We start from the raw sequence: 13,530 nt of genomic DNA, 5'->3' as shown, positions 1-13,530 counted from the left end.
GTTGCTAAATTGAAACAGATACTGACTACAGTTTTTTACTGAGTTTATAGTTGCTGTGAACAGCGCTATGTGTATTTTCAAAACATTATCAATTAATCCATAATTAGTATTGAGAAGGAAAATTTCGGAAATTAATGACCAATTAAATTTTCTTTTATTTCAGTAATTAGATAATGTAGGCATGGAAAAGGGGTAATTTGAAGAACAGATACAGAACAAATATGGACAAATACAGCCTGGTATCACTTGTTTCCACATACGCTTACAACTCTAATATTAAAATATAGCTCGTGAAAAAGACCGACAAAATCGAGTGTGTATGCTAAATTACGTACTCTGTTTTGGTTTTATCACCAAATGTTCACCGCTGTGGTCACTGTATCAAATATTATACTGAAAAGAGAAAACAAACATTGGAATTTGTGAATTGAACTGTTTAACAATCTATAAATTATAAATAAATGCTGTTAAGAGTGACAGATGGTTGACAACAAACAGTGCAAATATGGCAAGAATGGAATGGATAGGCAAACTTGAATTCAGGAGGAAAAGAATTAAACCAAAAAAGGCAGACAAAAATTTGGGAAAAATTGGGTTGCTTTGTATGAATTTTTGCGAAACATCCAAAAAGTTCGTGGTCGGAGATGTCATGACTATCAAAAAAGCCTAGCATATAATCATTAACAAGTCAGCATCATGAATTTCAAGAAAGACAAACTTTTGGTTATTTCTTTTCAAATACTTTTTAAAAAGCATGTTTCGGGTGGCATCCGTAAAGCAGGAGTAGTCGAGTAGATGAGGGGGAGTGTGTGTGTGGGGGGTGGTGGGGGTAAAGGGTAGCTCCAGTGGCAATTAATGAATGCAACAAATTTAAAGCGAATCGAATAATGATTGGAATCCGATTAAAATTTTGGTGGATGACTGACTGGATGATATGATTATCTGTTTCTAGGTGGACTAGGTGGATTGCAGCATGACTTTGACGAACTCCTCGTAATCCACCATTCCGTCTTTGTTGAGATCCACCTCCTTCATCATGTCCTCTATCTCGTCATCCGCCATGGAGTCCAACTCTCCCATCTCACTCAGAGCCAGTCTCAACTCACTCACTGTTATCTTCCCATCTCCATTCTTGTCAAAGATCTACAAACAGACTAGCAAAAGTGTAAACAAAAAATGGAATAAACTACCAGGTCGCATAAGAGCCACATGTTGAAAGACACGATGTAAACAGTAAAGATTAACGGAATTTTTGAGAGAGTAGCATGGAGATAATCGGCTCTTTCTTATTGTAGCCCCTCGTCCAGCTTATTGGTCATTTTATGTATAGCTCTACCCCTGACATAAAAAATAGGGAGCTGTAATTTCATGGGGGTGGGAGGTGGGGGGGGGGGGGGGGGGGTTATAATGAGAAACAGCTTTTGTACGGAAAGCTGGGACCACAGATTTCCTACTTTTATTTTACCTATAAAACGAACACCAAAAGTGAAATGTTCTAGCTTTTTTAAACGTTTAATTAATACTACGTGATATTAATTTTATGGGTTGACATGTAAGTGATCATTTAACCTCTGTTTATAGTCGTGAAATGGAAAAAAGTCCTAAAAAATCTTCGAACCAGGTAAAAAAGGCAGAGTTTCAGCAACAACCAGGTTCAGGGATTCATGAGTTTTCGGAGAGTTTAACTACTATCAGAGGCATGAGTTCAAAGGTAAGTTGTAATTCGAAAAGTTTAGAGGAAAATTTAAGATAGCAGTATGGAGATGTTCGGCTCTGTTCCATTATAGTCCCCAGCTAATAGGCCCCATTACGTACAGTCCCGTAAATGATAGTTCGAGTGGGCAAAGACCTATTTCATAGAAAGCTGGGACCACAGATGTTTCAATTTATTTATTAAAACGAACACAAAAAATGAATATTTCTTGTATTTTAAAGTTTTGATTGATTCTACGTGATTTGAATTTCTTGGATTGACATGTGAGTGTTTAAAAAATCTTTGAATTGAGAAAAAATGAAGAAAGACTTCTGTAATTGTGTTTTCGACTCATCTAGAAAAAATAGTAAAAATTGTGCAATTAGCAGACAAACTTCATTTATTATTATAATGATTACTCGAATAAAATAAATACTCTAAAATTAAAGTTTCAAAACTACAAGCTTCAGCAGAACATACTTACTTGATTTCAGAAGAGGTCCTTGAAGTGCTACATTAATTTGTATTGCACTGGTGAGCAGCTTTAATGGATATATTTGCTGAACAATGGCATTTACGATGTTCACTAGGAAAGTTTACCGACTTTTCTGTTAACAAAAACCGAATCTGCAATTTTGCATTTTTGTACCACACAAAAATTAAAACCAATTTTTCAACAAAAAATACTTTTTTTAAATAAGACAATTCTGTAGGACATGTTTAGAAAAAAATAGAACAAAATTGCTTTCTTGCAATATTAAAGTTGTTGCTATTTGTGAAATCCTTGAAAAATCAATTGACGTTGTTTGTAAGGATGATAGCAAAAAATGGTTAAGGTTAGACACCATCTGCACTAATCATTTTAGTATGGAAATATATTAAAAAAGTTCTTGTTCTGAAAAATTTGTGTCTTTGCCAAAGTTATCTTTCGCATTTTGAATGCATAAATCTTTTGAGATAAATTACGATAGAAACTGGAAAAGCGAAAAATGGCAGACTTTCACAACTATTGTTTGTTTGTTGTAACCTTCCCTGGCAACATCACAAAAGGGTTGCTCGACCAGTCTTAGAATTTCAAGTAAAATATAAAGACTTTTGATTGAGAAAACGAAAAACCGTCATATCGCCAAATACTGCCACTTGATTTTGTTACCTACGATACACAATAATTCATAATAAAAAATCACACTCACGGAAACACATACAAATATACAAACATGCAATAAATCCTCCCTTCCACAACACACATACAATCAAAGAAAACAAGGACACAAACAAACAAATGTCGATGACAACGAACACACACACACACACACACACACACACACACACACACATTCCCACACCAACAAACGCAAGCACATATTCTCACACCCAAACGAACACACACTCGCAAACATTTGCACATACACTTGCTCACATTCAAAATTTTGTTTCTTGGGGAGGAAGCTGGTTTCAGCATTCTTGCATTATTCGATAACTGGCGAAGAAGTGTTTTCTGGAAACAAACTGATGAGACCAATGGAACTGACTTATAAAATAGAGCATACAGCAAACATTTCCACGAGGCAAATTCAGGTTTGCAACCGATTCCTAGAAGATTTTTTAGAAAACTCGGAATAAATCGTAGTTGTAACTCATGCAACGGAAAGCTGAAAACTTTGGAAGGTTGTGCCATGCAGATGAAAAAACCTTTTGAGTTTGAAAAACCATTATAAATATTTGCTTACCAACCTAAAAAAATTCCTTGTTAAGAATTATTCCGATCCAGATATGCTGTTTTCCCTATTGTTAAATTCCCTATTGTTCCTGTCGTACAGATTTACAATCTGTAGGAATGAGTTGATTCGTGGCACCGATTAGCTTATTCTACAGCGGCTAATTAGTGGTGATTTTGCGGTGCGATTTAACGCTTTTGTTTGTTGCTTGTGGATTAAATATTCTAGTTACAGAATTTAGGTCGATTTGGCGTAGCGAAATCGCTTTCAATTATTTGTAGAGTATTTCGCTTCGCGAAAGATACTAAACTTTTGATACGTCTGAATTAAGACTTTGGCGAATCGGATTCTAGTTAAAGAGAGAGTCAACTAATTTGAATTGCGAAAATGAAGAGAATGAATTTAGATAAAAATTAGCAAAACTGATTAACAATTTGTTCATAAGATTACATTTCTAAATGCGGCAACTTACAATCACGAGACAATGTGAACAGACAAAAGATCATGCACAGGATGTAAACAAATTTACAAGTATGAAAACAAAAGATTCTATCTTCAAAACTAGAATTAAATGAATGAACAAAATAAAGGTAGATGAAATGAACTAAATTAAATTAAACATAAAATGAGCCAATTTAGCTACACCAAACAATAGCCCCAAACTAAAAATGTACTATTGTACCACATTTCCCCCTTGGCGAAAATAAGTAACAATTTATTTATCAGAAAATTAAAAGTCATATGTACTTGTTAAAATAATTAATACTGTAATGGTTTAATCAAAGTTTTGAACGCAACAGTTTTAATGAAATATACTTTAATCACTCTCACTTTCGTAATATCTCTCCGCTTCGCCAACTGTCATCGACGACTCCGGTTCTTCGTAATTGGGGGAGACATAGAATTGGGTAGGGAATGAGATTGTTGGAGAACATGGGCCGACTGTAAAGATAGATTCCTTTTGATTAGACTGTGCTGCAGCAGTTTGTATGGCAGAAATTATTGATTTATTCTCAATTTGTTGTTTCTTGATATTTTGTCGTCTTTTTTGTTTCCCAATTGCTCCAGTACTTGAGGTTGTGGGAGGGCAAGTTTGAACTGAAGTCGCAGATTCATCCGATTCTGTGATCGATATTGTGGAGCGCTGTCTTTTTGTTGGAATTGATGCTACAGATGCTTTTGTAGCTGCTTTTCGCTTTGGCCTGCTCGGTGGCTCCGCGATGACAATGCTTGTGGTAGGTAATTACATAGGCACCGCGAGATCGTTACTTGATTCGGTGGGTTGATTTGGCGGCGCTGTTGACAGTTGCCTTTTGGGCTTTGTTGGCATTCTTACACGGAGGGCGCGTGTAACATTAGAATGAATTGACGACACTGTACTAACGTCATCTGCCACTTTCCTATGCTTCATTCGTTTCCCTCCTTCTAACTGATTTCTGGATTCCTTTGCGTGATGGTTTATCATCTCCTCAGTTGTTTTGCCCGTTGGTAATTTTGGACGTCGGTTAGCGTATACCTGCAATTCTGTGTCACGTTCCGCCTTCGTCCCAAACTTTGCTAGATTTAAGTTCCTGATTGTCACATCTCTCTTCCCAGGTTCTTTAATCACTGAAGTATGTTCGTTTATTTTAATTACTGACGATCCTGGTGCTGAGACGTCATATAAGCCATCGAGACTTTTTTCTGATCTTTTTGTGCGAGGTCTCTTTTTAGCCAGCTTTACCTCCAGTGATGCTTCCGTTCTGGGTATAGATTGGCTGACATCTGGATGAGAAATCAGTCTTGATTCCTTATTCGGGTCCTCCTTTTGCCGTTTCATCACCTCTTTGCCCAGTTTGTTCTTGTTCACCTCTATTTCAATGTCGCTACGCTCATCGTTGTTCCAGTTATCGTCTGTGATGAGCTCGTCCCATCTGACAGTCTCCAAATCTAAATATTTGTTTAAAATGTTTTTGTAAGTTAAACTTTTTGGGTCTGGTTTAGTTGTTATATTGCTTAATGGCGTATTCGCTTTTCTACCAAAATGTGCCTCAATTGGTGATATATTAATAGTCTTTTGACGACATATTCGTAGCTGATAAATTATTGAATTTATTGAAGCTTTCACATTGAATTGATTTTATGCCGCCGTTTTAATACAGGCTAAGCGATTCTTGATTGTTTGAATTAATCTTTCAACCAAACCAATTGCTCTGTGGTCGTGTATTGGCGCCTCGATTAGCTGTATGTTATTTTGACTACAAAATGTTTTAATTTGTTGCCCCGTTTGACATCGAGCTTGATCCAGTCTAATTGCATGGGGTATACTGTGTAGCAAAACATACTCTTGAAGAAATTTTAAAATATTTATCTGCAATAGCTCTATCAAATACTTCTGCTGTTGGGAATTTCGAAAATCGATCAATACATGCAAGAAAATAAATCTCTTGATTTTTTTCATTATAGATGGGTCCTCCAAAATCAATTTGAATTTCTTCATTTGGATTTTTACATAACTTTAATGGTGCCCATTTATTTGCAGGTATAATAGGTTTTAAATTTTTATCAAACTTGACACAGGGGTTGCACTTTGCAGTTTTCGTAGCTATGTCCCTGTGCATATATGGCCACCACGCGTGTGTTGCCATATCAGTCATCCCCCATGTGCCAGGATGAGTTGCGTGGATGGCGTCTACATAGGCATCTTTGATCGCATGGGGAAGAGCAATCCTGTCATCTATGCAGACACACCCGTTCTTTACATGCAAGTCTTTCCAGAAGGAATGGATGTGAGGGGATATTTGTCTACATCTATCTTCGTTGTCCGTAAGAATGCAGTCGCGAATCTCTTTCAAAATCGCGTCCTTGGTTGTCAGGCTGGCCATTAGGGAGCTGGAGAAGATCTTGGAGAGCGCGAAATTGAAAGAGTTCAGGTAAAGATCGGCTACTGACGGCGAAGCGGCTGTTGTATCGGTTGTGGGCGTTATTGGAGTTACGGGTGCTGCTTGAGCTGTTGAAGGTCCCTCTTCTGCAAATCGTACTCTCGATGGAGTCGATTGTTTGACTGTCATCAGCGTTTCATCATCGGAAGTTGAATGAGACATCATTTAGACGTTTTTGAATTTCGTGGCGATTCGTTGGAAATTGTTTAAATTAGAGAGTGACTGTTCAGTGGGTCGGTTTAAGGCAAAAAGCGAGTGAGGAATGTTAGTTGTCTCGATTTTGGGGATGGAATTTAAATTATTGATTGTTAATTCGCTAATTGAGTTGTCAATTTGCGTACTTGTAGAATGTTCTGGATTTCGCGGTGCGAATTCACTGCATAAGTTATTAGTGGAATTTGGATTATTTATGACGTATTTTGTAGGTGGATTTCGCGCTGCGAAATTGACGTAATTTTCGGCAATTGATAAGAAGCGTTTCGCACTGCGTTTAATTACATCCAATTTAGCTACAATAAATTGCTCGTCATATGCAGATATATTAACAGCTTGTTGATGCGGGTCGCGAAAGATATAATCCACTAATCCCATTTTTGTGCCAGGAAGGTGATCAATTGAGAAATCAAATGGTAGTAAACGATCTACCCAACGTGTCAGTCTACTATTATATGATTTGTTAGATCTATTTTCTCTCATGATTGAGAGAAGTGCTCTATGATCAGTTATCACAGCAGAAGGTTTGCCGTAAAAAAATACTTAAAATGTTCCACGGACCAAACAACACCCAGAAGTTCTAGTTCGTTTATACTATATCTGTCTTCAACAGAGTTCAAAAATCGTGACGCAAATGCTACTGTATGCCACCCATTAGGTGTTCGTTGTTCCAATGCGCATCCCAATCCTTTACGTGAGGCGTCGCATTTAATTCGTGTTTCTAATTCCGGGTTGAAATGTTTATTTTCATTGGTTTCCGTAATTTGTTCTTTTATTAGAGAAAACTGTTTATCGTGCTCTTCCGTCCAAAGAAATTTTGAATTTTTCTTAAGCAATGGTCGCAGGGGGTAACATAATTGTGACAAATTTGGGATAAATTTTCCTAAATGGTGTACTGAACCCATAAAAGATCGAAGTTTTCTAAGATTAGTAGGTGCCGATAATTTTCCAATTGCATCCGTTTTACTTGAAAGTGGAGTTACAACTGATTGTGTAATGTTATGACCGAGCCATTCAATCGTTTCTTTCGCGAAATGAAATTTTGCAAGATTTATGCGTAAGTTTTCTTGATCTAGTTTTATTAGGCATTTTCGTACCAAATCTAGATGTTTTTCGATTCCACCTCTGCTTACGATCAAAAAATCATCTAAGAAACAGAAATTATTTTCCAAACCGGCAAAGGTACAATCAATAGCTTTTTGGAATTCAGCTGGCATATCCGTTAAACCGTAAAATCCAGTTTTAAATCGATAGTTGCCAATCATATCTCCGCTAACAATATTAAAGTTACAATGGCGAGCGGTATCACTGTGTAACTTAAGTTGACTATAAGCGTATTGCAAATCAAGAACCGTAAAATAAGCAGTCTCCTGCGGCGCCATTGACAGTGTTTGCGAAATTGTTTGAATTAGCGAATCTATATTGGGCATTTGATACTTGTTTTTATGAATAGCTTTATTTAGGATTTTTGAATCAAGTGCTATTTTCATTGATTTGTCCTTTTTTACCGTAATGACAATCGGAGATATGAAAAATTGATCAGAACAGTTGTTTAATTTTTCGATATGTCCTTCATTCAATAGTTTTTCCAATTCAAATTTCACTTTCGGTTGAAGATGTTTTTGGCACTTTTCGTCCTTTTTGATGTATTACTCGATAATTTTTGTGGAATTTTGAATTGACCGTATGATTTTTTGATTTTCCAATTCGGGATATCAAATCAGGAAACTCCTTTGCAAGTGATTTCTTTATAGCACAAGGTTGATCTATATTTTTAACCTCTGTTTGCGGACAAGGCTTCTGAGAAATTGTGATGCCTAACTGATCAAAAAGATCTCGTCCTAATATTGGTCGAAACCCATCAGCTACAACTGTTATTTTTGCTTTTTGAATGCTCCAATCATTACGTTTTACCGGCGTTTTCAAAGTGCCGAGAGGTTGAACGATATCGTTAGAAAATGACTTCAATTCCAATGGTTTTTTCTCCGACCATTGTGATTGCGCACAATTGAGCATTATTTCTCTTGCAAGTGACATATTAAAAATGGTACAACCGCTACCGGAGTCGAGAAGAACATCACAGTTTGTGTTTCCAATCGTTAATGACAAAATTTTCAGTGCTTAATTTGGTGAACTAATATTTTCGACTGTTGCAACGTAATTATCATCCGAGGAATCATAGTCTGAGTTGATTTGTTCATTATAATTGATATAATTGACGTTCTGATTTTCCTGACTAGAATTTTGATTAGATGTTTCAGCAGTCTCTACAGTGTTAATGCGATTGGTTTGTTGAGTGTTTCTTGTATTGTTAAGTCTTCGACGACATACCTTAGCAAAATGGTTTTGCAAACCACAGTGGTTACATTTCTTACCCATTGCAGGGCAAACCTGACGATGTGTTGGTGTCCAGATTTGACCACAACCACGACATTGTCCAACAGATGCGCGGTTGGTGACTGCTCTGCTTGATTGATTTCCACGTACACCCGCGCCGCGAAATCGATTGAATTGTTGTATTGCGTTCACTGTACTGCCAGTTGCTCCGTTATTAGATGAAATTCTTTGCTGATTCTGATTACCCATTTCCATGTTGACTGCAATGCTGAGTGCCCTCTCTGGTTCAACTGTATCCCGTAGAAACTCCCGCTGAATGTCATCATCCAACATGTTCTTGATGAAAATGTCCCTGATTATTGCTTCTTCACGGTTTTCAAAGTCGCAATTTTCAGCCAATTCTTTCAATATGCTGTAGAATTGCTCTACAATTTCGCCCTTCTTCTGCTTCCGAGAGAAGAACACATATCGATCAAATGTGATGTTTCTTGGGCGGATAAATGCAATCTCCATCATTTCCCAGAGTTTGAGGGTAGTCAAATCGTAAATATTATCGTGCGGAAATTTTTGTGTCAATAGTCGTCTTCCTTCAGTACCAATACAGGTACAACAGAGATACGCATTTTTGGTCACCCAAATTCCATGAACGTTCCCCGCATAGTTTTCCCGCTTCTGTTATCTGTTGACAATTTAGTTCCCATTGCAACTTCAACTGGTTGTTTCTAATTCGACGCTCTCTCTCAGCTTCATCTGTTGTATCTTCAAGAGTCTGCACCATGCTATAGAGTTAACCGAAATTAGTTGTTATCAATGATGCTTTTCGTGGGCTGTAAGACACTTTTTTGAGGACGGGCATCTTAGGCAAAATTTTGCTGCGCTTCTCCTGTCTACAGGAAAAACATCATCACTCGACCCTCCATCGCGTGAAGCCATGAATTTTGAATTTTCGGGTTCAATTATTTTTGTACTATTATCATTGTAACGTTTTGCTCTGGAGTTTATCCCACGTTGAGGTGTCAGACCGAAAGTCAATATATCTAGGCCGTCCCAGACGAAATTTGCCTATGTCTAGACCGTCCCAGATGGAAAGTACCCATGTCCAGACTTTCGTGCGTTCGGAAATTTTCGTGCGTTCAGCGTGCGTTCGGACATCCCCACGTCCAGATTTTCGTGCGTTCAAAACTAACTTTGCTCAGACTTTCGTGCGTTCCAAATCAAAATTCCTCATGTCCAGACTAACGTGCGTTCAAATTTCAATGACCAGACTTTCCGGCGTTTTAACTTCTCCAAATGTCAGGAAATTCAACAGCAGGTGTGGAGCAGGCTGTGACGTGTATTTAATTCCATTTAATTCTGAAATTGTTGTCTGGCCCAACAGAGAAAGTTAGAGTAGACGATTCGATTGTATGTATCATTTATCTAAAACCCTATGGGTCAGCAGCACTGAAGATCTGAACTTGAAAGCTAATGTCAAGAAAAAGATACGCAGTGAAATCATTATTTGATCTTATTGTAACTTTCATTGGTTGCGCGTGATTAACTGAGATTTTTTTGTTGACCAAGAATTTGATCAACTGAATTTTGAAACTGTGTGAACGATAAGATGTCTGTGATGTAATTTGGAAGTGAAAGTGATTGAACCTTGAATGCTTCTCTGAGCTCCTCGTCAGTGTTGGTGTCTTGCATCTTTCTGACCATCATAGTGAGGAACTCATCAAACTCAATGGTTCCACTTCCATCTGCATCTACCTCATTGATCATGTCTCTCAATTCACTGTCTGTCGGATTCTGATCAAGAGATCTCATCACTATCGACAGCTCATCTGTCGTTATACTACCACAGTGCTCCTATCAGAACACAAATACATATAGAGAGCCTTAGCACACTCATTCTTTCAAATATCCCGGGTTGTCCTTGGTTGTCCCGGGTTGTCTTGGCAACCATATCCAAGAAACATATATGGTTCAATACAGGCCAATCAGAAAGCTATTTGCATCATCTTGCCATGATTGTCAAGATTTGCAAGATTTGCGTTTTTTTTTCTTGGCAAACTGAGGGTTTGATAGACATGCATGTCTGAGTCAATGAAATCACATTTATTTAATGACATTTGATTATTTCTTGGTATATGCAACAGTCAGTTTCAAATATATGTATGGTCAGGTATATGGGTGCCAAGAAATACCTATGGTGGTCAACCCGGGATGTCACCGTGGAATAGGAAACCCGGACCGAACTACAAGTCTAAATCAGTACTAGGCAAGTCTAAATCCAAGTCTTATTTAGGTTTCCAGTACTGGGCAAGTCTAAATACAAGTCTTACAAGTCTGGCAAGTCTTAACCAAGACTTGGATAACACTTGGAAGTTGATTCCCAAGTCAAAACCAACTTTTCAAAAATTTTCGAGTGAAATTTTCGAATTCGAAAAAATTTTGCAACGTGCCACGATTTTGGCATTACTTTTGGGCCAATTTCCCGGGGTGCTAGAAAATGATGCCGGGGGCATACCAAATTGATTATTGGGTGATTATTAGCACCCCGGGAGGGTCTATTGAGGGTATTTCAGGTGTTTTGGGCCGTTTTCAGCCGTTTTCCAGCCGTTTGGAGCCGCATTTTAGCCGAAAATCAACATATATATTTCAGATCTTGAAATGTCTGGATATGCCAATCGAGGAAAAGTTATGAAGAAGACTGTGAGGGTTCCCATGCTGTCAAGGGGCCCAGTTTTACAAAGTTGTGGAAGCCTGGTTGATAATAGTGGGAATCTGTCACGTAATATGGGTCAAAATGAGGACGAAAATGGGCATACGACAGTTCCAGTGCCGGTGTACAGATTGGCACAAGAGCCAATCCTGCCCTCTGTTAGTTTAGCAATGTATCAGTGTATCCTAGCATACCAGGCATGCCATGGGGCTATTTTTGACGTTTTTTAGACCTATTTTGGACGTTTTTTCGGCCATTTCTGACGTTTTTTTCGGCTATTTTTGACGTTTTTTAGACCTATTTTGGACGTTTTTTCGGCTATTTTTGACGTTTTTTCGGCTATTTTTGACGTTTTTTTTTCAATTGCCAAGTCTAAAATCACACTTGGATTAGACTTGCCAAGTCTAAAATCAGACTTGGATTAGACTTGCCAAGTCTAAAATCAGACCTGGATTTAGACTTGCCAAGTCTAAAATCAGACTTGGATTAGACTTGCCAAGTCTAAAATCAGACTTGGATTAGACTTGCCAAGTCTAAAATCAGACTTGGATTTAGACTTGCCAAGTCTAAAATCAGACTTGGATTAGACTTGCCAAGTCTAAAATCACACTTGGATTAGACTTGCCAAGTCTAAAATCAGACTTGGATTAGACTTGCCAAGTCTAAAATCAGACTTGGATTTAGACTTGCCAAGTCTAAAATCACACTTGGATTAGACTTGCCAAGTCTAAAATCAGACTTGGATTAGACTTGCCAAGTCTAAAATCAGACTTGGATTTAGACTTGCCAAGTCTAAAATCAGACTTGGATTACACTTGCCAAGTCTAAAATCAGACTTGGATTAGACTTGCCAAGTCTCAGCCCAGACTTGGATTTAGACTGCCAAGTGTAAAAAGTGACATGATCATGGTTCTGAATCAGTAATGAAATAAGACTTGGATTTAGACTTGCCCAGTACTGAAATTGACTTGGCGTTAGGTCCGGGAATGAATTCTCCTATTGCATTTAGTTCAGTTTTCAGGAAAACATGACGAAATCGGCATATAATTCTTCTTGTTTTTAATCTCAGCAATATACGCTATATCAATAAAAAGCAAATATATATACGGGTAGCCAACTTTAAAATTTATTTTATTTTTGTACCCAAGTGTTAAAAAATCATGAATGATTACAGCTGGTGGCTTTTTGGTAATAAGACTATGTTAAGTTACTACTTTACCCTGTCAAACAAGTCAAATGCCTCCTGGAAAACTTGTATCTGCTCTGGAGATAACTGGTCTGCCATCCCACATCACTCACTCTTCAATCTCACGGAATAAAAGACGACAACTCAGTACGCACTGACAGTGAAAGGGTCTATTGGGTAACTAGAGATGATCGATTCCAAAATAACAGCTATGGTTTAACCAAATTAAATTAACCCGAGAAAAAGATTGCAATTTGATCAACTAGTCACCATTATTACAAAATAAGAATTATACAGTACACTTCTAGTCTACTAAACATTAACGATAACTTCTCTAGTCAGTACTGTCTGATAAAACCCACTCATGTCTGAAAAAATCTCAAAAATATATATGATATTTATCTCTCACTACTCTGCAGAAGTTATTTTACAAAGAACATTTTATATATAAATATAAAAAACAGCAAATTGAAAACAAAGACAATTTACAAATTACTTTTCAATAACCATAACTGCTGTTTGTGCTTTTTATTGAGCAGCAAATAATGAAAGAATTGAGCTAATCAACTGTATTCAGTTTAAATAAATTACACACCAAATTAGCTCACTTCACCAACACACTTTCTGCTGTTTGAGTCCATGTATTATGATTTAGATAGAAAGTGACTGTGTTTAATTTATAATTTAGTTTTTGAGTTTGATTAAACTGAAGGTGGCTTTTCAAAAGCAACACCACTTTTCAAAAGCATTTGAAAAAA

General features: G+C 37.3%; 1 protein-coding gene across 1 annotated transcript; it reads right to left on the bottom strand.

Annotated features, from left to right (window-relative positions):
* Positions 1–407: 407 nt before the first annotated feature.
* On the bottom strand, positions 408–13,329 carry LOC142347875 (uncharacterized). The gene is made up of 3 exons (XM_075399022.1): positions 12,806–13,329; positions 10,524–10,730; positions 408–1,143 (listed from the first exon to the last, which is right to left on the bottom strand). The coding sequence occupies exons 1-3, from the start codon at positions 12,869–12,871 to the stop codon at positions 958–960; spliced, it is 459 nt and encodes a 152-aa protein (XP_075255137.1). The 5' UTR covers positions 12,872–13,329; the 3' UTR covers positions 408–957.
* Between the last annotated feature and the right edge of the window lie 201 nt (positions 13,330–13,530).

Source organism: Convolutriloba macropyga, chromosome 10 (genome assembly GCF_964194025.1).
Source record: "Convolutriloba macropyga chromosome 10, txConMacr16.3, whole genome shotgun sequence".
NCBI lineage: Eukaryota > Metazoa > Xenacoelomorpha > Acoela > Convolutidae > Convolutriloba > Convolutriloba macropyga.
Note: the sequence above shows the minus strand (reverse complement) of the source record. Positions and strands in the feature narration are given on the sequence as shown.

Coding starts and splice junctions, on each gene's coding strand:
- LOC142347875 (XM_075399022.1), bottom strand. CDS start 12,871: ATGGCAGACCAGTTATCTCCAGAGCAGATACAAGTTTTCCAGGAGGCA. Junction 10,731..12,805: donor CATTTGACTTGTTTGACAGG/GTAAAGTAGTAA, acceptor GTGTTCTGATAG/GAGCACTGTGGTAGTATAAC. Junction 1,144..10,523: donor AGCTCAGAGAAGCATTCAAG/GTTCAATCACTT, acceptor GTCTGTTTGTAG/ATCTTTGACAAGAATGGAGA.